The sequence below is a fragment of the Carassius gibelio genome, chromosome B12, assembly GCF_023724105.1.
Source record: "Carassius gibelio isolate Cgi1373 ecotype wild population from Czech Republic chromosome B12, carGib1.2-hapl.c, whole genome shotgun sequence".
Taxonomy (NCBI): domain Eukaryota; kingdom Metazoa; phylum Chordata; class Actinopteri; order Cypriniformes; family Cyprinidae; genus Carassius; species Carassius gibelio.
Genome location: NC_068407.1, coordinates 8,741,075 through 8,766,461, shown reverse-complemented (window position 1 = coordinate 8,766,461; position 25,387 = coordinate 8,741,075). Strand labels below are relative to the sequence as shown.

Sequence of the window (25,387 nt, the reverse complement as noted above, 5' to 3'; positions counted from 1 at the left end):
AGTATACCAGTGTAGGTTTTTTTAGCTAGTGTCATATATATATATATATATATATGACATAATTATCCAGTTAAAAAATGGGATGTAGACATCCTTGTTAGCCCCGAACCCTTTCTCCTGCTCCTCGCTGCCTCATCTCACATTAATGCAGAGACAGTGACACGGTCACAGACCTACTATATAGGGCATTTAATTAGAGTAGAGCAGAGTGGACACACATAGCAAGTAATAATAAGGATATCTAGCACACAGCAGAGAATTGTAATGAGAAAAAGCATAAAGCAATAATTAAAAAATATATATTTCAATTATGTTGTTTCTATTAATTAAAAAATCCTGAAAATAAATGATTTCCAAAAAACTGTTAAGCAGCACAATTTCATTTAGAATATTCAGAAATTATTGTAATATGATGATTTAGTCCTCAGGAAACATGTGACACTGAAAACTAGAACATTCAGTTTTGCCATCACATAAATAAATTATATTTTAATCTATTTAAATAGAAAACTGACCATTTGAAATGGTAATATTTCACAATATTACTGTTTTTCTGTATGTTTGATCAAATAAACGCAACCTTAGTGAGCATAAGAGACTTCTTTCAAAAATAAAAAAAAATCTGGAAATTATTATTATTATATGCCACTGATTCTGGTAAACACTCTTAAAAAAGAATGGTGCTTATCAATGCCTAACATAGAAGACATTTTTTTTCCCTATAAGAACCTTTTTACATCTGACGGACATTTCTGTTTCACAAAAGGTTCTTTGTGGTTAAAGAAGGTTCTTCAGATTATAAAAAGGTAAGAAAGAGATGGTTCTTTAAAGAGCCTTTGACTGAATGGTTTGTCTGTGGCATTGCAGTGAAGAACCTTTTAAGCACCTTTTTATTTTTAAGAGTGAAAATGGCCATCTATGAGTGTTCACCAGCTTAATACTGTGGCTCGACAGCACTCATTAAGAGCTGTGCCTCGTTCATGTATTGAAGAGCTTTATTTATAGCCCAGCTGACACGTGAGCTGAGCAGTACAGTACATAAACAAGTATGCATGCTCTCTATAATTACCATGTCAGGCTCTCACATGAAAACTCACAAAGCCACTTATCCACACAAAAGATGCTCCTGATGCTCTTTAGATCACATGATTGTAAGGAAAGTAGATTACATCTCTATTATTCTTTAAACATTATTGAGTAGCTTTTTACTAAAATAATCAGTGCTCAGAATTGACAGCAATGATTGAGAATGAAAAGACTATATGCATGATATTTTGGTATCATCTACCAATATTAGAAATATTGAAATATATGAATAAACTTTGATGTTGGCCATGATGGAACAATATATATTGTGAAAAGCACTATGTAAATAAACGTACAAAACTCTGGTTCATTTGATGTGATTTTTGAGTACAGCTAGGTAGGTTGGGCTGCTCCCAGGCCTCTGGGGAACTGCAGGTAGAAGATGCTCCAGATTGGATATCTTTAAAGCTTTTTGGTTTGGCTCTGCCCAAACATATGCATGTATGCACAGCATGACAGCTAGCCTCTGAAGAACAGCTGTTTTTGCAGAAGGCGAGAGAGAGCGCCTCCAGGGTTCTGAGTTCAGTGTGGCTCACTGCCTAGTAAAGGGCTAAACGTGGGGAACTAATGCACACAGCTCTTAAAGCTTGTAGGAGTAAAAATATATGAGATCCTGCACATCAAAGCACACAGCGTCTATTGATGCCAGTAGTGAAGTAGAAGATGATGTAAGAGCTGAACTTTTAGCCTACAAGAGCAGACCACTCTAAATGCAAAGGACTGTTTGATACCAACTGACTTATAAACCCCTCAAATTACTTTTATATATATATATATATATATATATATATATATATATATATATATTACAAATCACATTTATATATATTCTATATATATTTTGGCAACTACCTAAAACACATAACTATTACTGGCTGTATATATGTTTTTGAATGGCTATTAATATATTGTTCTCTAGGTCATTTAACTCAAATTACTCACTAAATACAGTGATCCTGTGATTTTATCACATTTTAAAGTAACTTTTGAATGTAATTTATTCCTGAATTCAGCAGTCATTACCCCATTCTTCAGTGTTAAACGATCCTTCAGAAATCTGCTTCGGTGGTCAAGAAACATTTCTAATAATCATCAATGGTGGTAACATTTGTTTTGTTTGTTTTTTATTATTTGACATGTATTTAGTTCAAAAGAACAGCCCTTATTTCAAATATAAATCTTTTGTAAAAATGATTATGTCTGTTACGTCAATTAAATGCATTCTTGCTAAAATAAAAGCTATATTTTTTTTCGAAGAAAGTAGAAATAAAAGTGTACCTTTGATTTTATTTCATTTTGTATTTGATTTTATTCTTTTTTACCTTTATTTTTATTGGAAAATAAAGTATAGGCAGGAAAGTGGGGATGTGAGAACTTGATCACTTTAAAATGCAAAAACATTTCCTTTATATCCATTGTATCATAATTATATATCCAATTATGAAGCCTTTCTCGATTCTTTTACACTGTAAAAAATATTTTTTGAAGTTGTTAATAAAAAATGATTGGAGTACATTTTAGAAGAAAATACTTTTTTGGTCTTTATACTTAAAAATGTCATGTTTAATTCAATGTGTTACTTGCATTATTTGTGAAATTTAACAACAATTTCTAAGTGAAAAAGGATATTTTTTTTCCAGATTAGAACTGCAAGAGATTTTTCACAAACATCTGTTTTAAAATTGTTTACCAACTTTAACCGTGCTGAATTTGGTGAATAATGTGTAAACCTCATTTGCATTTTTGTGCTGAAAAGAATGACAACGACTTCATTTAAATACTCACCGTTTTAAACCAGTCCAGACAGTGCCCTGTTAAATCAGATTGCCGGCTGTTAGTAAATATGACATTTTTTGCTCCAAAAATGGCCCAATTTGTATTATATCCATAAACTATTCTATGCAATGGCAGTTTGTGCATGCAATGTCCCCTGTGTTACTTTTTTTGCATATGTGTGTGTACAGTTTCCCATGATAAGCGAGTTTGGAGATGACAGGAACTCCTACTGCTCCTTTGAGCCGAAAGACACAGCGCTGCTCCAGTCAGAGAATGGCAGTCTGCAACAGAGAGTCAACATGCTGACCCTCGAGGTGAGAGGACACACACACCCACCTCTTTCTGAACTGTATTTCGTCTGATATTCTGCTAATACCACAATTACAACTGCTTGTTATATTGTGACTTGGCTATATTGAATTGTAAATCTGGATTACGCCATGTCATTTATACATCACAAAATGGAAAGATTAGAGTGGTAATACGATTAGTAGGGTAATGAAGGACAACTTCAGATGCCCAGTCATTCATGACAAAAGGCCTTATGTAATCTAGACCACGAATGAGCGTTCGTTTACGTGCCTGAAGCCCGCTCTCAATCGTCTCTCCTGACTGGCTGTGATCTGGAGTGTACATGGGAAGTTCATACTCTCTCTCTGCATCTCTTGGCTCATTGCCTGGTGAAGCATCTCATTAATTAATGATGCTTGCTATGTGTTTCCATAGTCACCCAGCAGCCTTCCCTCCGTCGAAGAGCCAGATTTCTCTTTGTCATCTGTTCTTCTCTCTCCCACACCTCCCTCGCTTTTGCTGACGTTTGGTACTTTGCGTGTACGTTCCTTATTCTTCCCCACTCTCCTCATTTGACTGTGGCCCTCCTTCTCGAGTTGTGTCTTCTTGTGTTTCATTCTTCCAATTTTTTTTCCAACACCCAGAGCTTTGCAGTCATGAGGAATTGCTGAGATCTAATGCAGCGCTATTGAAAGTAAATACCCTGATGTGTTATTTTTTTCTGAAAATAAGCTACTATTATCTGTGGAACCAAAGGATCACTGCAAAGAGGTGTGTTATAATTGAAGTAGATGCTTATGTGTGTCTGTATGAAAATGGAAGTGCAGGGAACAACACAAATGCATATGTTTTACTTTATTATTTTTATATGTAAGGTAGAACAACATAATGTTTCTATTCTACCTCACACCATGTCAGTTTCAAAAGACAAGCAATTTGTCAAAGAGTGAAACTTGTATGGAACATGAACAGTTGACGGAACAGTCACTTGCCCTTTCGATGCTCTACTTTTACATTTCGTTGATCTTAAAAACAAAAAAGTTTAGTTTTCTGTTGCTAATTTAGAAACCATCCTTGTTATCTGAAGTTTTATTGAAATTGCAATAATAGCACATTTTAAAGTAAAATGTTTTATTTAAAAAAATATTTTATATTAATTGTTTATTACTTTGTTTTTTTTTATAATGTTATTTTTCATTCCTGTATAAATATCTGAAAAAAACATTGATAGTAAATATAAAATAAATTGCTAAAAATAAAAATGGATCACTCAGAACTACTGGCTGACTAAGGCAAAATAATTTTTTCCTTAGTTGAGTCCTGTTATTATGTAATTATATTTTAAAGGGTCTGGAAATATCTTGATTTGGCACTATATCTCATCTGATAGGAGTTAATAAAGGACTGAGATTTAGGTCATATGTCTAGAACCAGACATCTCTCAGCAGAACTGATATAAGTGGCGTACTGGAAAGATAGAAAATCCTTAACGGTAATATTCAAGCCAGTAAAAAGTAATATCAAAAGAAATTACTCAAATGTTTTTAATATATTTTTATATTACACCAGCTTGTCGTTATACAGAGGACATCTCAACTGTTATTATAATTCAAAAGTGTACCTATACAAACTAATGTAAAAATGCAAAAAATGTCTGTGAGAATTCAAGATTTTTAAATATCATCAGGTGTGTATAAAGCCATTAGGCCAAAGGAAAGTCCTTGTAATGATAGAGTGTTTGTGTTCTCCAGCTTCAGAAGGGCAAGGAGCGAGAGGAGCAGCTTGAAGATGTCATTCAGGCCTATGAGAAAATCCACATGGAGAAGTCCAGCCTTCAGCGAGACCTCGACAAGATGGTGAGAACTCTCCTAAAACATTCATTCCACCACACCATGCTAAGTTTGGCTGCCGAGCGGATGGGCAGTTGCGGTAATTAGCCTCTCCATGTGCTTCAGGCATTAATCCAACCAGGTGTCCATTTGATTAATCTTGTACTCTCGTACGTCCTAACGGGGCTGTGTGAATGTAATTGGGCTCTTATATTACCCAGCCAAGCCCTCATATAAGTAGATGATGCTGGATATCTATAATCATATATGCGCATTTGCATCATCAGTTTTAAACACGGGTCTCAAATGGCTTTGAATGGATTTGGCTGGGACAAAAAGATTGAGTTTTTGAAAATTGCATGATGCAAGCGTTTGAGCATCTGTGCCGTTCGCCTCTCTGAAACACTCAGCGAGCTATCAGCTGTTACATCTACATGTTCTCATCTCTTATTGCTGACAAAAAAAATCCTCATGGACGCGAATGCCGGATGAATCTGCATGGTGAATGAATGGCCTCCTTGCCCTTGTGTATCTTTTGATCAGTCCCTCATGGCCTGCCTTACTCTCTGTTCTTTCTCTTGGTGTTTCATTTTTAATCTTTTATAATCTTTTACTTTTGTGCCCATCTCTCTTTCCCTTTCACTCTCCCTCTCTTCTTGTCTCTTTCTTCTCTTGCTCTTTTCCGGGCTCAGACGTCTCTGGTGGAGAAACATGTTGAGCGGATCCACAGTTTAGAGGCAGCTCTGAGGCAGAGGGAGAGCTCACTGCACAAACTCAACACACAGCTACACAATAAAGACATGCAGTATCTGCAACTACACAACCCTGACTCGCATAGTAAGTCTTGTTTTGTCTGTATGCATGCAGGTGTTCATTTATATATCACTCAGTGGCCTAGAACCCGTGGATGTGCTCCTGAAACCTCTGCCGCTGACTCATTCACTGCACAGTTAGTTATTGTCACATAGGTCACTATACAAGGACAGAGTGACACAAAAGTGAGTGCATTCAGAACTTATTGCACTTTGCATGATCTTACAGTTGTTTCACATCCTGAATGACAAAAAAACGATCTGAAGTTTATTCAGAGTCACGTATCACATATGGATATGATTTGGATTAGGTTTGTAAACATAAGTTTAAAAGTTTTTTTTTTTAGACTAATTTTAAAAACTGAATAATTTAGAGTTGTACACATATATATATATCCAAATGACAATCAGGTGAGGTTAATATTCGTTTGTTACACCATATACACTGCACAACAAACAGCGCACCACAAAGATGAAATATGGCCAGAGGAAAAAAAAAAAAAGTCATATGTCATATGAGTCATATCAACTGAGAATCAAACAAAAATCTCAGTGTATGTCCCATAATAGAAAATAGCCTTTTTTGTTTGGCTGTAAAGCATTTTGAATTACTTTGCATAATATTATACAAGGCAATTATAATTTACCTTACTGTGTGCTGTATACTGTATATAAATATATAGTAAAATGGGAAATTTATAAGCAATGTTTAGGCTGCTAAGTTGTAACTGTGTAACAAGTGTAACAAGGTGGGAAAAATTTACAAGTATATCCTGTATGAGCAAAGTCAGTAAATTTTTGTCTAAGCATGTTTGGGGAAAAAAAAATCCTCTACAACGAAGTGAGGGTTGTTTATTAGCATACAGTTACATTCATTATTCTTCATTTTATGTGCCTCCTTCATTTGTATTTCACTCCAACAAAAAAGATTGTGTATTGGAGTCTTTGAAGTGTCCTTTTTCATTTTATATGCATCACATTTTCTATCCAGTTTTTCAATCTAGCTTAATTTAGTTTTTTTTCAAAGAGCACCTCTCCTATGAAGGACTTCAAACAGGGCCAAGCGGCGGCCCCCTTTGTTTTTTCCCCCGATGACAGTGTTGTGTTGCATCTCTCTCTCATTTTACCCCATTTCCCACATCCTTTCTCTCTTTCCTTTCACTGTCTCTGAGGCTCAGAAAAGACTCTCACCACAAACAGACTATGTAACTAAATGGAAAGCACATTTGTGAGAAGGTCACAACTTTTCTCCTGTGACCCCTTTCCGGGATCTAAAATGTTTCAGTCAAACTCAAAAGCTCTCAACAGGGGTCAACTAATCCCAGAGAACTCAAGCAAATTATGTATTTATGTAAATTACGCAACAGAGATGTCAGAAAATAATACCAGAATGATGTCAATTTTGTGTGCGATCATGAATACAAATATTACATGCAAATATGAAAAAAAAAAGAATAAAAATCATTTCACTGCGGTTTTGGTGTGAAATGTAGGCGTGCAGGGGTGTGTGTTTTCAGCTTGCTTATTGCTGAACTGTCACAATAGCTGCTGGCTCAAGGACGGCTTTTCTATGAGCTGCTGAATCACCATGCCCACGCCGGGGGTGAGGAGCAGGACGCTCTGACAGGAAAGAATTCAGTCTTGCATTCTCCATCTTCAAGGTTTCTAAGCTGCATGGAGTAAAGGACATGTGTAGGGGGACTTTAGGTTGGATTTGAGCCCTGTTAACAATATTGGCCCTGAGGCGGCCACCAAACCTCCTGTCCAGACATTTGTAAGTTGGCGTCTGTTCCCTTCGGCTGATGAAGGAGAGAATTTCCCATTACGTAACATAAAGAAACACAAATAAGATATTTGTTGGTCAGTTTGACAGATGAGATCAGATCTGTTGCTTCAAAGACATGCTGTTGGACAATTTGTCTGCAGCCTCGTATGAGAGGATGTTTGAGGATCACCAGAAATATATTGATATTCCGCTAACATTATTGTCAATTTCTGTCTCCACTTAAAACTCCACTTAAATTTTGAAAAGGTGGGGAGTTGATTTTAACCTTTTAATGTGCAATTTTTATTTGTCTTTTATTATTAATTGACGCAATGTGTTTGACTTGTCTGGTGAAAATAACCATCCTATATCTCTAGTGCTAGACTGCCCCATGACCTTACAGAGCTCCCGAAGTCTGGACACCCTCTCTGACCTCAAACTGCAGCGTCTGGAGGCGGAGCTTGAGGGGGCTCGGCACGAGGCTCAGGGGGCGTGTCAGAGGGAAGAGGAGCTAAAAACTGAATGTGAGAGGTTACGGGAAGAACTGAGAGAATTTCAAAGCAAACAGAGACAAAGGGTCAGTAACAAACACAAACATGCGTAAAGACTCAAATAGGAACTACACATTGGAAAAATCGATTGTTGCTTGAAGTCAAGTCTCTTAGACTCTGATATATACTGTAACTGACAGTTTTGTCTCAACTACTCTCTGATTCTGAGGGGGGAAATGTGATAAGTCATAAAACATTTAAAAATATTTGTACTTTTATGGAATAGCAAATTAATTTTGTCTTTGAATTTGTTTCAAATCCAGCTGTGATGTGATCTTTCTTGCCTAAGGCTTTAGATTTAAGCTTTCAAGCCACATATACTACAATTTAAAGGTTTAGGATCTCGAAGAGTTAGTTTGTTAGTTAATTAGTTAGCTTGCTTGAAGCTAATGTATTAAAATTAATAACATTTTTAGCAAGGGTTTGTTAAATTGCACAAAATATTAAGAAGGCAATTTGTTTTTCAATACGAAGGCTTCTTGAGCACCAAATCAGCATTTAAGAATAATTTCTGAAGGATCATGTGACACTGAAGACTGAAGTAATGGCAGTTGAAGATTCAGCTTTGCCATCACATGAATACATTGCAATTTAAATTATATTTAAAAAAAATATATATTATTTTAAATTGTAATCATTTCATAATGTCTTGACTGGATTTTTGGTCAAATAAATGTGGCATTGAGACCTTTCAAAAACAATACAATTCTCCAACTTTTAAAAGGGCGTGTTGGTTCAAACATACCTCTGATTGCATATGAATAATATATTTTTCTATCTTTTGCACAGGATGTGAGTTCCACTTGTGGACAGTGTGATGTGGAGTGGATAAAGAAAGTTGGAGATGAACAGTAAGTGTCTGTTTCATTGATTTAAATCTTAACAGCTGTGCGTATTAACTTTTAAGTTATTGCTTTTGTAAATCTGTTTGATTCAATTTGCTGCTGTATAATTTGCTGAAGTTGCATGGGTAATTTCCTTTGAATGTGTGGGCAATGCATATTTTCCAGTAGAGGGCAGTATAGCTATTGGCAAGCCTCCAGATCTCTAGTCTCACAAAAGTGGTCTAAGGTATTCTCTCTCACAGAAGTGGTCTAAAGTGTTCTCTTAAAATGAGACTAAAGAGAATACAGGTTAACTGAAAGCTACCTGTGTTGAAGTCAAATGGGGATTCTTGGAAAAGAAGGTCACAAGTAATGCCTACTTCTCTTTTGTACCTCACAGTTTCACACTCTACTCCCCCTCTGTTTGAACTGCTGGTTCTTGTAAAAGCCGTGATTTAACAGAAAACGGCCAAAACCTTATACGCAGTTACTCAGACATTCGTATGCTGGTAGTTTTTGATGTTTTTGTCTTGTTTTCTGATGGGGGGTTTATTGGGGAAAAGGTTTTTCATTTTCATGATTCTAAAGAAAAGGCAAAAGATGATCTCCACAGTGTTCAGGTTTATTTTATCCGAAATTTGTATCGCTAATTGTTTCACATACTGTATGTAGATGTTATATTCTCTTTCTTAACTAAAAAAGCACAGATCATATACATTTTAATGGCAACCTTTTGGTGTTAATCATGTACAATTATTAACCAGTATGTTGACCTACTGTAGTCAGCATCAGTGTAAAGTCCTGATTTTGAATCATGATTGAGTCATCAACACTCGAGAAACTGTATTGATGCATGGCATTTCCATCATCTAAACATTTAGATGTACAATTATTGGATGGAAACTAGCTAAAGCCTTACCAGTTAAATTGACTTAGCAGTCTCTGTGTGTAAAAAGGTGTTGTCCCAGCTTGTCAACCATAAACCCGAGAGTGTCACTTCAGTGGAATATATATATATATATATATATATATATATATATATATATATATATATGTGTGTGTGTGTGTGTGTGTGTGTGTGTGTGTGTGTGTGTGTATATATATATATATATATATATATATATATATATATATATATATAAAGCCTCTAAGTATGTCTGACTATCTATCTATCTATCTATCTATCTATCTATTTATCTGTCCATCTATCTATCTATCTATGCATGCAAAAAGGGCTTTCCTTGAGATGCTAACATTTAGCATATATCTGACTTTCATTGAGTTGTTTGGTTTGATATCAGACAGAATATCAGACAGAATTTCCTTAAAAGTGCATTACTTACACAAACGGTAACACTTTAGAATACTGTTCCGTCATTAATGAATAACTACACAGATACAAATAAGTAATGCAGTTATACACTCTAGTAACTAACAGGAAACTTGTATTAATTAATTGGTAAGAAATAGTGCTCAGTTGAATATGGCAGTTCACTATTATCTAATTAGTAACTTCAGTTTTTTTTCATACCTCCCTTAGAACTACTAAGAATACCGGTCTGTACACCGGTCCATAATTGTTTTGAATAATGCATAATATATAATTAATTCTAAACTGAAGGTCATGGTAACTGACTTGTAGTGACTCAAATATTACCAAAGTCTTAAAAAGGAATTACTAATTATTTGGATCAGTATTCTAAAATGAATAACATGATGACTCTCGTGTTATGACTAAAATTGTCGTGATTAGGGGTTTTGTATCTTTCTGGATAATTCCTTTTGCTGAATGTGGTAACGCAAGTCATTACTAGAGCGTTATCATGATCTTTACTTTAGGATTAATTGTGCATAATGCATAATTCACATTATTTATGAACCTGTATATAGTAGTTCTTCAGGATCTATGAAATAATAGTAGTTACTGATTAACTAATAGTAAACTAACACTTTTAACTGGACGCTTTTACTTACTCAATCATCATAGTTTCTTGTTAATTAATATAGTTACTAGAATGTTAACAGTGCATTAGTCATTTGTTCTTATGCAGTTATTTATTAACTATGGAACAATATTCTAAAGTGGTACCACCCAAACTTACTGATTTGAAGGGTTGAGAAGTATGTTTATAATAATGCTATCTGGCAAAAAGTACTTATTTCTTTCTGATTAAATATATTTATTATCTGCAGCGTGGGCTGTGCTGATTAAGTTATTTGGCCGCTTTAGATTGAAGTTTTGCAGAAAAATAGAAGATAAATTCATACAGCCAACATTTGTTTGCATAAAGAAGACGAATATCATAGATACTAGTTTCAGCACAAAGGTCAGACATCGCTCAAGCAGCCCACATACCCTCCCACACCAGAATCATCATCAATATTCAGATAAAAAGCACACAGATACACACACACACACACACACACACACATCCTCCCACTCAAATTTTTTTTTTTTTTTTTTGTGCTCAATAGTTCTGCAGATGCTAAACAAAATAATTTTTTCATACTTTAAGAGCATATGTGAGTTTGTCCAGACAGACAGACAGACAGAGACAGGATATGCAGGCAACACTACTCTTGCTTCATTTCATTTATGTTAATAGGAGGATGTTCACACATTCAGATAATGTTTCACTGAACAGTCCAAAAGGTGATGCATTCATAGGCCATTTCCTAAGATTCATTCTGTGCATGCAAGTGTGTGTGTGTGAAAGAGCAAGCATGTGAGAAGGTGAGAAAAAAAAGTGTCACACATCATCTAAATCTGCTGTAAATACCTCTTTGATAGATAGTGTCTATCAAATGAGGATGCCACTTGGACAGATGAGTTGTAGCTCATGCGTTGATAATGACTACGGAGAAAGACAACTCATGAACACTATGGTTGCTTGAGCCTGACTGTGGATGCTCAGGAGCCCAGAGGGCCAAATGAAGGACACACTTAGCACAATGGTAAGAATATCCAATGCTATGACTCATTGGCCAGCAACAGAAAACAACTTCGCAGATCACTGGTGGAGCAAACTGGTTAACACTGCTTGGCCTGTGGTTTCTTTTGATCTTTGGTCTACGAATATAAAGGTTAAGACTAAAGATCTAGTACTTTTTATATATTGATGTTAGTTTGTTCTTCGGTTGTAAGTATAGTCTCAATATAAACAGATAGAAGGCAAGATTATGCACATGTGCTGTTGGTTCTCTCAGCTAACGCAGATTTCTTTGGCCCATATGGTAATTTGCGCATGTGTGTGTGTGCATGTGTGTGGGACTGAGAAAGAGGCAGAGAGCTAAATCCTCCACTAACTGAGAGAGTAAATTGACAAGATGTGACCTTGCACCAGACCACTCTGGTGGCGGATGACTCATTTAACTCGTCTTATTAAAATGCAGTGAACCTCTTCATTCGTTTTGGCCCCTTCTTGTGTTCATGAAGCTTTTTTTTTTTTATATTTAGTCATTATTGACATTTGCAAATAATCAAAATGTGCTGTAAACATACTGGTAATATTATATAGTCAAAATGGTAGTTGACCTTTAAAGCTTTTACCTTTTTTTTTGTTGTTGTTGCAGGCAACTGTTTTACATTTACTTTTAAAAATATGTTTTAAAAAATGACACTCATAATGGTGTTGACTTTATTCATTTAACAGCATGATGTTTATACTGCTTATACTATATATACTTATCTGTGGTTGTCAAATTCATGCCACTGTACACGTCAAAAAAGTGATCGGTCACACGTGCCTGCTGAAGTGTAAAACTGAAATGTCTCTCCTGATATATCTAACACCATCTCAAAAACTATGAGTCTTTTTATTATAAAGCACCGAAGATTTTTGTGAATTTGGTCTATGTATAATCAGATAAAGGCCATCTGATGACATAGTTTCTGTTTCTTTGCATCTTAGTTAGCTGGCTTGTTTTACCATAAAACTTACTTTTTGATGGTTATCATAAATGTGTCAGACTTGTGTGATTGATGTGCAGTTGAATTATGTGTTTTTTGAGCAAGCTAGATAAAACCAAGACACAATCTGATTAATTTTTTTGTTTAAAATTAATGAGTATTAATGGAAGGAAGGTTGTGAGTTAATGCACAGTCATTTAGTCATTATTGCAATATAAATCACACTGCTTTATTTTATTATTGATAATGAAAGAATGATGGCTTAATACATGACCAGCTACCATATACATAAATAAAACGTGGGCGTTAAATTTGATTATGTGTTGAAGTTACTGTTTATGTGTGTAGAAAGACACAGCGGACTGCTGCGAAAGACTTGAAGAGCTATGTAGGAAATCGCTTGCCAATTTTTGTGATGACTTAGGCTTTTTAGAAATTCTGTTGCCATGGTGAGTGACTGCAGAGTCAGATGATTTGAAACTATGCTGTTTTTTCTCCGCGCCAGGCATGCGTTATGTTCTCACTGGTGGAGCGACACATACTGTATCACAGTTAAATAGTGTTACCAACTGTGTCATAAACAAATTGTCAACCATTGTTACAGTACATGCTTCTTATTATTGCTTTTAAATGTTGCAGTTAAGAACTAAGGAAATAGTTCTGATAATTTTATTCCCATTGACAGTTATACAGTTATGTGTTAACATGCTGTATGCGTAGATGAAGTGCAGTTACATATTAGCTGATCAGCAGGTGGTAATAGCATGATGTTAATTACATCTGGTACCTAGTTTTGTGAATCTGTGTGCCACAGCAAACATTTTTCTTTTAAATAGAAAGAATGAAATGGTCATGACAGTTACTTAATGTACTCACGATCCAAAGCTAAGGTGGTTATGAGACTAAAACGGTTCCCTCTGTGTCTCTCTTTCTCACACCATTCTCATTCTCTCTCTTTCTCTTGCTCTCTCTACAGAGTAAATCTGGCTTTGGCCTATACTGAACTAATAGAGGAGTTGGGCAAGCTACAGGCCCTGACCTCGAAACAGACAGAGATATTGCGAAAAGTCTCACAGGAGCCGGCAAGCCCAGGTAGGAGGACAAGGATCTCAATATGTCATCAATTTTATACATTCGTTTAGAGACACAGCTGTGATTTGAGAATGACACAAATATTCACAAAGTCTGCTGCTACAGTGTTTTTTGATCTTTTTATCAGATGTTACTACTGTATGGTTTACTGAAGTATAATTACAAGAATTTCATAAGTGTCAAATGCTTTTATTAACAATTACAAAAAGTTTATGACTTGCAGTATGCAATTCACCCTTGCTGTTTTCCATTCAATTTCTGGGCCACATCCTGACTGATGGCAGCCCATTCTTGCATAATCAATGCTTGGATTTTGTTAGAATTTGTGGGGTTTTGTTTGTCCACCCACTTCTTGAAGATTGACCACAAGTTCTCAATGGGATTATGGTCTGGGGAGTTTTGGGCGATGGATCCAAAATTTTGATGTTTTGTTCCCCAAACTATTTAGTTATCACTTTTGCCTTATGGCAAGTTGCTCCAGCATGCTGAAAAAGGCATTGTTCATCACCAAGCTGTTCTTGGATGGTTGGGAGAAGTTGCTCTCGGAGGATGTTTTTGTACCAAAATTGTGAGTGAGCCCACTCCCTTGGCTGAGAAGAATCCCCCATACATGAATGGTCTCAGGATGCTTTAATGGTGGCATGCTGGAAGCGCTCACCTTTTCTTCTAAGGATAAGCTTTATTTCAGATGGCCCAAACAATCAGAAAGTGGATTCATCAGAGAAAATGACTTTACCCCAGTCTTCAGCAATCCAATCCCTGTTCCTTTTGCATAATATCAGCCTGTCCCTGATGTTTTTCCTAGAGACTGTCTTTTCTAGACAGTCCTGGTACATGCTGGACTTTCTTGTGTGCCCCGAAGCCTTCTTCACAGAATCTGAACCTCTACCCTTGAAGGTCTTGATGATCTGATAAATGATAAATGGTTTAGGTGCAAATATTTTAGCAGCATTATCCTTGCCTGTTAATCCCTTTTTTTACTAAACAATGATAACTGCACATGTTCCCTTGCAGGAAACCATAGTTAACAGAGGAAGAACAATGATTTCAAGCACCACCCTCCTTTAACAGCTTCCAGTCTGTTATTCTAACTCAGTCAGCATGACAGAGCGATCTCTAGCCTTGTCCTCATCAACACTCTCACTGTATTAATAAGAGAATCACTGCTATGATGTCACCCTATCTTTTGTGGGAATGCTGTAATACAGTGGAAATGTTTTGGGCATTAAGTTCATTTTCATGGCGAAGAGGGACTTTGCAATTCATCTGATCACTCTTCATAACATTCTGGAGTATGTGGATATTGCCATCATGAAAACTGAGGCAGCAGACTTAGTGAAAATTAATATTTGTGTCGTTCTCAAAACTTTTGGCCACAGCTGTATATATTTGAACAACTATAATAACACTTTACAGAGTCATGGACATACACTATATCTCTATGTAGACATCTAATAATCACCCGTTTGTATAGGTGAAAGAGCTCAGTGACTATTTAATGTGGCTTTGTCACAGGCGGTTTACAGAGTTCTATAGAACTGGCTTAATTAGTACAAGCTTCAAAAAGTTTATAAAACCCATTTCAAATTGATGAAAAAAGGAAATCACCATTTAATTTTATGAAATACTGTTACTGTATATTCTAATTCCTTAACTGTTGGACTCACAACACTCTATGAATGCTCTGTGAAGTTTGGGATGAGTTGGAGCGTTCACTGCCAACGCCTAACCTTACTGATACTCATACATTTTGCCATGTAGTGTAATGAAGACCTGGTTTAAGTAATAATCATATTTTCATACCTTAATAAACCTCTTTTGTAATTCAGCCAATTTGTCAAACTCATAAAAATTCAGCAAAGTAGGTGGGTGAACTGGCACTTTTTTTTAGCTCTGCATGCTTGTTTGCTGTCTGGTTAAATTCCAAGGAATGTTTTTGCTGACATGTTCTGATCGCCTCTCACATCGAGTGTCTCTTAAGAGTTTGAGAACATAAACAACTCCCCCCTTATCTTTTTAGCACCTCTGCTCTCAACCACACAACCCATTTGATATAGGAAACCAGACCAAAAAGCAGAAGCGGAGATGGAGGGGAAAAAAACCCCTACTGATTCATAGATAGAAGGACTGATTTCTCTAAATAGCTGATTGCAATCTCACGATTGCAGGAAGCTCAGTGTATGCACGTTAGACTTAGTATTGAGAGACGCATGCATCTTCTGTACAGGATCTTGTGTGCCCATTGCTAGTCAGAAAGTGGTGTACTGTAGCAGTAGTCTACTACAGGTGCTGGGGTGAATGCACAGGAAAACAATACGAAAATATCTCAAAGAGGAAATGTGAGAGGAAAGAGGAAGTCATTACAAAAATCTATCTGTCCATTAGGGACTGTGCTCTTTACACCGCCTTTTAAGATATCCTTCCGGTAATAAAATGAACCATGCTATTCAGATATATCATATATGAATTTAGCCATATCAATTTAACAGAAACTTAATGTCTTTACCCAATACCCGTGTTTTACATAGAGCTGAACACTGACTTAGACTTTTATGAATAACTCATAAATTAGTTCACTTGTGCGTGATATTGTGCAGATTGTGTGTCTACTGTATGTATATATCAAAGCATTTTAATATCTTATGATGGCATATTTTTAATCAACAGTATTTCAAATGTAATTTTTATAAATATCGTCATCATGCTTTTTTTGTCTTGTTTTCGTTACTAATTGATGAAAAAAATCTTGTTAAATTTACTATGTACAGAGCCTCAAAAATATACTTATTGAATTTGGTCATTCTAATTAGTACTTCTGAATCTGAAACAGATTATTTATCTATGTTGTGACATACATCCAAATCTAACAGATTGATTATAAAGAAAAATGTGTATTTATTGGCTGCTGATTGGATTTTGAAAAATTACTGGTAGATGAATGTGAGCTTGTAGGGGCAGAATTTAAGTGCACTAAATGATGAAAAAGCCCAACACCACAGAGAAGTCTTTCCTCTGACCAGCAGTTTGAGTTATGAATATGATATATGAGGCTGACTTTAAAGAGCGATACCATCAGTAATTCTTTTGACAAGATTAACACTGATCTCAAGCATTTATTCAGTGTGCTTATATAAACATGTCTGATGTTCATTCTGCTGATTATTTTTTTCTCTTTTTAAATGTCCTGTGTTTATTTTCTAGTTCAGCGTCACTCTCCTGTCCCTCACCAGAGGCATTCTCCTGTTCCGCAGCGCCATTCCCCAATCCAACAGCGCCATTCTCCCATACAACAGCGCCATTCGCCTGTTCCCCAGCGGCGCTCGCCAGTGCTGCAGCGTCTCTCTCCAGACATACATCGTCGCTCGCCTCTGCCTGAGCTCACCGACGGCCCCGCATCCTATTCCTGCAGGCCCACTTCCCACCACTTGAGGGCCAGTTTCCAGGGAAGACGCAGTTACTCTGAAGTAGCGGATCCATCGGCTTATCAGCGGCCCCCACGGTTCACTCTGGACCCGGTGTCCACTTTGCCGAAACCTCGACCATATGTTGACAGCTACCACAAGCAGCAACAGCAGCAGCAGCAGCAGCAACAACAGCAACATGGAGGAAGCCAGCACATGTTAGTTCAAAGACAGGGCTCTCAGTCTGGGGTTGGAGGCGATGGGGGTTTGGCTGAATCTCCACGGCTGTCCAGGGAGCTGTCTTTCCACCACTCAGATGTGTCCCACTTGCATTTTGAGCCTCAGCCCAGCCCAGCACCTCTGCATTCATCCCCACAGCCTCCACAGTCCTCAGAGGATGAGGAGGAGTGGTCCTGCCCTCATCCAATCAGTCCTCCGCGAACACTGGGGGTGTCGAGCCCCTCATCAAGCTCCAGAGGCCCTGCCTCTTGTTCCGCTTTCCCTATTCCTTCCCGTCCCAACACCTTAAGCTGTCACCCACCTGGATACCTGCACGCAGAGCATGCCCAGTCTTGGCCATCTATCAATGTGAGTAGAAAATCACATTCAGTGGCATTCAAATTCAAATATGCCTGTGATGTAATTTCTGCATAATGTTATGTGGCTATTGGCTCGTTACGTAACACTTTAAAAGTAGAATGTATAGTAAGTGGCACTAAAAGCATGTTCAGTTTTATCCAAAACAAACTAACATAAATCTGACTCGTACCCTAAACACACCTTATTGAATGTGCAATGCTGTATCTGGTGAGCTACCAGGCAAGTTTACTACATCAAAAATTCATGTGTTGCTAATGTCAAAATACATCAGTTTACAAATCATGCATTATTGTAAAAGTGTTTTGAGATCATAATATGGTGTTCTAGAAATTTCTAGATAATAAAGACGAAATTAATTGAAAATCATACCCTGTAATCATAAAAAAGAAAAGGAGTAAAAGTTGTTTGTGTTTTACCACCACTAGTGTTCATTTGAGCTAGAAAATGCATTGAACTGTATAAATAGATATGTTTTTGGCATTTTGCAAAAATGTAGGTAGAGGCACATTTTTCCAATGAACCTATGTTGAGAATATATAGTGACAAAGGTGAAGTGTGTAATTTCTACACCATTTGTGTCACCAAACGGAATTAAAATGTAATGTTTTCTTTGACTGGATTCCTCAAACTTGTGCAGCATTTTAACAACAAAAAAGAAAGGTTTGCTAAGTCATGCCAAAGCCATGTCTTAATATTTAAAAGGCTTAAAGTGTGAAATGTCACCTAAATTTGTTTCTTAATTTACATATACCTTTTTGTGTTTAATATAAATTTATAGGAATAACAATTAATTAATTTAAAATCCACATCCTGCATTCCTAATTCAACTCACTGTAGAGTTTGGCCAATTCAATTTAAATGAGAACTTATGAATTGAAAGGGAGATTTCTAATGCACAACCGTGGTCTGCTATTGGCTGTACAAACAGATAACCCCGTCCCAAAACTCACACCATTGGTTAAGCCACCATTGCCATCTCAGGCTGCTCTAACAAATACAAATATTTTGAAAGCACCATGGAGACAGTGTTTACAGAGAAATATTCTCATGGCTTACGTATAGCTCTCTGTGCCAAACAAGCTAAAAAAAGAAAAGATACACATTTCACATTTATTGCATCTTTTAGATTTTAAAATGTGGATTTGAAACATTATGGCTTTCAAACATATCACTGTGCCCTTCACAGCTGTGGATGGAGACAGAGGAGGAGGGTGACGTCAGGAGCTGCCCGCTGTGCCAGCTAATCTTCCCTATTGGTTACCCTGATGATGCCTTGATCAAGCACATTGACTCGCACCTGGAGAACAGCAAGATCTGACACCCACAGCCACGCCATGACCTTCTGTTGTTCCACAGTTATATTCAGTCTTTGCTCCTGCTATTTTCAGTCGGGTGCCTTCAGACAGAATGTAGGCGATGCACCTGTGGCCAGTCTCCCGATTTGATAAGTGAAACGGAGATCTGTGATTACCTGCAAAACGCAAATGTGTCATGAATGGCTTATATCTCTATATATCGCTTCTTTTCATCAAACATTTCTTGAAAAATTTTTACTTTCTATTTTAAACACTGTTTATCAGCAATTACAAACACACTAAATCAAACTGACTGAGCATGTTGCAATATTAAGGCTCTCATTTCAGCTACAGTTCAACTACAGTTCCCACGATTATGAATGGGCTTTGTGACCATTTTTGGAGAACTGAGTAGTTATGAGGGTGCTATACAGGATGAGTATGAGGGATTATTAGACATAATGGCCAATGGTTGCATCATTTGAATTTCAGCACTTTATATAAGTACTTAATATCCAGTTTAACACTGAGGCAAAAAGGTAAAACCTTATAGAAATAATTTATTTTTTAATACTCCAGGGTCTTGGATATCCTTAAATATATCTTAGTTTGGCAGGATTTCCCTTTAACAAAACTGAATTATTTGTAATTATCTGTAAATTCACAATCGCATCTATTTTGTTTGTCTTCCGGGGTGTTTGGCTGTACAATAAGGGAAGATTTTTTTTCTTTAAAATTTTCTTAAAGAATTTTCTCTCAGAATATACATAACATAACATATATAACATAACAGTTTAGCCAACCACTGACAAAACACCAGTTACTGTTGTTTCTCAAGACAGTAATACTGTGATTTCCATAGTACACTTAGTGGATTGTTTTTTTGATGTAATTACTTTAGCTTTAACAAAATATGTGTTCGTCTGATCACATCACAGAGTGCAATCTGTTTTATGAGTTTCAACTTTTCTAATGTACTGTAAATGTATACCTGTATTTAAAGCCAATTATATGTATTAACCTATATAATATAGATATGCATTTTTCAAGCTTGGATAAGAGCAAATGGATTGCTGAAGATTAAGAGAAAACTGCTGGAACTGCTAATTCAATGTTCTGTATTGCTGTGATCCAAATGATACAGCAACAATTTGAGTGTGTTTAATTATCTTCCTATTCCCTATTCTTCCAGGTGTACCTTATACTCTGTTATAAAGACTTCTTTCTTGCCACTTTCCCTGATGCTGCAGACTGTGTAAAAACGAGGGCACTGGCTCTGCTACTAACCCAAATACAGAGGAACTAAAATGGGAAAGTAGCACAAAGAAGTCATCGCCGATGCACATGTGCAAAATTAAGAAGCCAAATATAACGAAGTAAAAAAATAAGAAGCTATATGCTGTCTGTCAAATAACTGGGGGGAGGTTTCATTCAATTGGTCATCTAATTTTATTTGGTAATTGTTACAATTCTGGAAAATACCAACCCTGGATGTTGTAAATATACGAATCGTCTATGATGTCACTATTCCATACCATGAAATATATGGAAGTGTGGATAAACTGAGATGCCATCAATACAACCAAAGACACAGCTTGCTTGTTTTTCATTTCTTTACACATGATGACCAAGTACCACTTAAGAATACTACCCTGAAATATGGTGCGACATTTTCAATGAATAGTGTGCAGATGTGCAGAGATGCAGCTAGTGTAAGAACAGTCCATTTCTGCATAATCACCCACAAGTTTCCATATATATATATATATATATATATATATATATATATATATATATATATATATATATATATACATAAATATATATATATTATATCTTGTCTTGTATTCTTATCCATGAAAATGCAGAGTAGAGGCAAAGTAAATCTTCAGCCACTATTCACTAAGATTCGCTCAGGAGTTATTTACAGTAAAGAGCTTTTGCTGTTACCTTGCTCCTCAAGACAGTGTTTTTTTCTCATGCAAAGGCAAATTAACAAACTTTTCTGGATGCTCATAGTATGTGGTCTCTCTTTTGCCCTGTAGTTTGGTGTATGATTTATTTGTGATATAACTCAGGGGATAAAGCTTTGTGAATATGGCTCCTTGACCATACACAACTAACCTCCACTGGGACAATGTGAGATTTCACCAGATCTGTTGAAGAGCAAAGAGAACGCTAAAGGGGTAGAAAGATGGTGTTATACCAACAAGGTATACTTTAAAGAAAGAAAAAAAGACATTGAAAATGAATGCATAATGTGTCAAAAAATATTCTGTAAATATTATGAAATAAACTGGAACATGCACTGATATGGTGTCCATTTGTCTGATTTGGTGAATATTGCTAAAATTATACACTAATTATGCTTTCACTCAAAATCGGAGGTGCATAAGCAGAGATCAATGAGGCTTACGATCAATAAGCATTAAGAAGAAATGCATAGTAAGTTGATAAGAACACTGAATCCAAGATTTGGTAATAATATAACAATGAGGGTAAAAATAAAGGCTGGTCATTTTTTTGACCAGAAATACCAAATCATATAAAGTAAAAATTTTAGCACAGCAAAAGAGTTAAATTGGATTACAGTCAGTATAATCAGATATCAAATAGAAATATTTTGTAACATGTAAATTTTTTTTACATAATTTGTAACATTCATTTCTGCTTGGTGAGCGGAAGATAATTATATATATATATATATATATATATATATATATATAATCTTAGGGTTAAAAAATGTTGGGGCATTTTGATTTTTCTTTTTATTGATTTGTTCAAAAGTATGTTTTATGATGATCTCTTATAATAGATCTCTCTCTCTCTCTCTCAATTCATTCAACTTATAGCAACAATAGTTGGTTTTGACAAAAGTGCTGTTTTAAAACTCTCATCTGTTATCCCCTAATTCCCCCACCCCACTTCCGACCCTTTGTGTCTTTTCTCTATCACAGGCATACGCTCAGTGAGAGATGCACTTCTCTCAAGTTCACAGGATGGCCCGCCCATCCGCTCAAAACCACATGCTCTCCGTGAAGAGCTCAGTACTCTCTCTTTTCTTTCTCCCCTTCTCTTTTCTCTCTCTCTCTCTCTTTCTTTTTCTTTCTTGACAGACTGACACAAACACACATCACACAGGAAAATGCCTCCACCTCAAACATTTCAGCAGATATGGGTCAAATGTAGGTTTTAGAGAGACTAATTAAAATTTAATCACAAAGGGAAATCAAAGCCAAGTTGATTTATGAATTGTAATTAATTTCAAACATTACTGTAAGTACAAACTGTAATGTGTTTATTGATTTGGGGAAGTTAATAAGATTGCCTTAAATAGTTTTAAATTTTTGTTGCCATTATTTATGCCTAAATCTATAATAATTAACTGTTGAGAACAGTGGGAAGAATCTATCGTCAAAAAATAAATAAATAAATAAATAAATAAACACATTCAAAGCCTTTTCTCTGACGTTCATGGGAAAAAGCAGAAACAACTTGATAGACCACGATAAGAGTTCAGCGTTAGTGGTTAACACAAATAGATATTTTCTGATGTGCTGCTGCCGTCATCTTCACACTTTTCTTATGGCCTTACACTAAATAACTAAAGTTCTCAAACGTTAACAATTGGATAAATCCTGAAACGTTTTGTGAAGGCGGCTTGGCGTAGATATACATTAGTATCTCTATGGATTTAAATAAAAAATCAACATATGCACACTCTTTTCATAACCTAAAATATGTGGAATCCAAAAACCACATCAATAGGTGCTTGTTGAACATTTAATCCCAAAACCACTGGAGTTACTAATGAGTTTGTCCTACCTTTGCTGCTGTATCTTTTCAAACACTTTTAAAAACACAAAAGTTTCAGTGAGGTCCTTGAATCACAGTCAGCATCTAAATTCATCCCAATTCATTCATTGCTGTTCGTGTTTGGGTCTTTTGCAAAATTTTCTTATTTCTTAGGCATATTGTCATAATGGAACAGTAAAGATACGCAAAAAGTGATTTATTATATGCTAGTAATGGGGGCTATAATGATGAAACCATTTTAACTTCTATGTATGAATGCCTTCAGGTTTTGAACTCAAACTTTGATTTTCTTGCTTGATAATCAAATCCTTTTTAGCAAAATCTAAAAGGTACATCTTTAAGCCTTATTTACCCCTAAATGCTAAATATTATGTAATAACTTAAATGTACATATTAGTACTTTAAAAGTGCATATTAGTACCTAAAGTGTATATACTAACTTTTTAAAGTGTACCACCCCAGTTTTGTACTGTTTTATCTCAGGACATCAATCTCAGAGAAAAAAAAAAAAAAAACTGGAGTGCCACCTTATCAAAAGGTACTGTCCATAAACTCTGAGTACAAATATGCACCTGTAAGTTACTAGAATGGGCTAAATAAGTTACAAAGGTGTACATTTTGAAAGAGTAGCACCCCAGTGCCAGCTTTTTAAGGGTATTCAAAAAGCTTTGTGTTTCATTCAGTGCTACTTACACTATACAGTAGGCCTAAAAAGAAAAGAAAATTTGAAAATGCATTACAGGAACTATAAAATATGTTGCATGTTTTGTTTTGCCGCTGAGCTTTGACCTGGCAACCCTGGTCAAAAATAAACTGACTGCATGCTGTCTAACAATATCACTATGCAACTATCTGTTTCCTTAATACCATGCAGTTTAACTAGCCAAATAGTTTACGTTAGCAACATACAACATCTCATGCGTTATCCCATTTGCTTCTGTAACCCTGTGTATCCCACATTTTCCACTAGATGGCCAGGAAGATCACAAGAACAAGCTCTTTCATCATCCATATGTAACACTTTAGGCCAAGGAGTATAGATAGATAGATAGATAGATAGATAGATAGATAGATAGATAGATAGATAGATAGATAGATAGATAGATAGATAGATAGATAGATAGATAGATAGATAGATAGATAGATAGATAGATAGATAGATAGATAGATAGATAGATAGATAGATAGAGATCATATTGTTGTATACTTGTCATAATTGTCATAATTTATAAGCATTTATGAACAACAAAACAATAATTCAAACACCAAATATGTAATTGGTAGCATTATTCTTATACTATTCAAACAACAAGTACATTGGATTTCCCCTGTAAGTGCCCATATTTCTTGCATTTAAAACAAAATGATTTTGATAGTACACCCCAGGATCAAACAGAGCATGGATCAAACAGTGAGAAGCAGAAGTCAATCTGTTTGTGCAATGAACCAATCAGAGCAGAGAAGGACATCAACGTGGAGCATGAAGTTGTGACCTGCTTTTGAACTGCTGACCTGTGTAACTCACTCCTATTGATGACGGGACGTGCACTACCACACTTACAACATAACGCTTCAGCAAGCACGGTTAGGCCCCGGGGGGAGAGGGACGGAGAGGGGGGCAATGGGAAAGGAAAGGGCAACAGTGTAGTGTTTGTAAGGATGTTTTTTGTAGTGTTTTACACTGAGATGAAGCCAAGTCACTCTTCTCTGCATTTCTGGCCTGGCCTGTGTGGTAAGAAATGTTAACAAAAAATATATATATAAAGGAAAAGATAATGTGTAGCGTTGATGACGAGGCATCTGTTATTGATAAGTGAGTCAATTATTTTCAGGATCAGTTATTCATCCATGACTGATGTTCCTTTGACCTCAATTATACAACTAAACACATCAGTGGCGAGAGGGGTGTTTAAAGATTTCCGGCCATTTCCTGGTTTGCTCAAAATAAATGACAAAATATTCTCTGTACATCTTGTACTACATTTTCATTTTGTTTTCCAAAATACCTGACTTCATTTTGCTTCTCAAATAAATATTTATTGATTTAAGAACATTTATTTGTACTGGAAAACAAGACAAAAACGATGAATAAGAAAAGCACTTTCTGCACATAATATGCCGGAAATGTTGCACAATGCACTTGTATAAAAGAAACCTCCTCATGCTCAAACCTTTACCCAGGTGACCCCATTTTTCTACCAACAATATGACCTCATCAAAGACATATATATTGTAGCATGCGTGCCTCTTATTTGCAATATCCACAAATCACACAACAAGAAACAAACATCGTATCACATTAACGTGTCAGCTGCACAATTTCTAAATCTAAAACGTTG

At 36.0% G+C, this 25,387-nt stretch overlaps 1 protein-coding gene across 2 annotated transcripts in view; it reads left to right on the top strand.

The window, feature by feature from the left end:
• Window positions 1–21,544, top strand: part of LOC127969508 (TANK-binding kinase 1-binding protein 1) — a 47,502-nt gene extending 25,958 nt beyond the window's left edge. For both annotated transcript variants that reach the window (XM_052571517.1, XM_052571518.1), the window contains exons 3-10: window positions 3,051–3,176; window positions 4,905–5,009; window positions 5,675–5,819; window positions 7,937–8,136; window positions 8,900–8,961; window positions 13,821–13,936; window positions 17,138–17,925; window positions 19,124–21,544. In XM_052571517.1, coding sequence (XP_052427477.1) covers window positions 3,051–3,176; window positions 4,905–5,009; window positions 5,675–5,819; window positions 7,937–8,136; window positions 8,900–8,961; window positions 13,821–13,936; window positions 17,138–17,925; window positions 19,124–19,255 — 1,674 coding nt within the window. In that variant the 3' untranslated portion in view covers window positions 19,256–21,544. The remainder of the gene's footprint in view (window positions 1–3,050; window positions 3,177–4,904; window positions 5,010–5,674; window positions 5,820–7,936; window positions 8,137–8,899; window positions 8,962–13,820; window positions 13,937–17,137; window positions 17,926–19,123) is intronic.
• The last annotated feature ends 3,843 nt before the right edge of the window (window positions 21,545–25,387 follow it).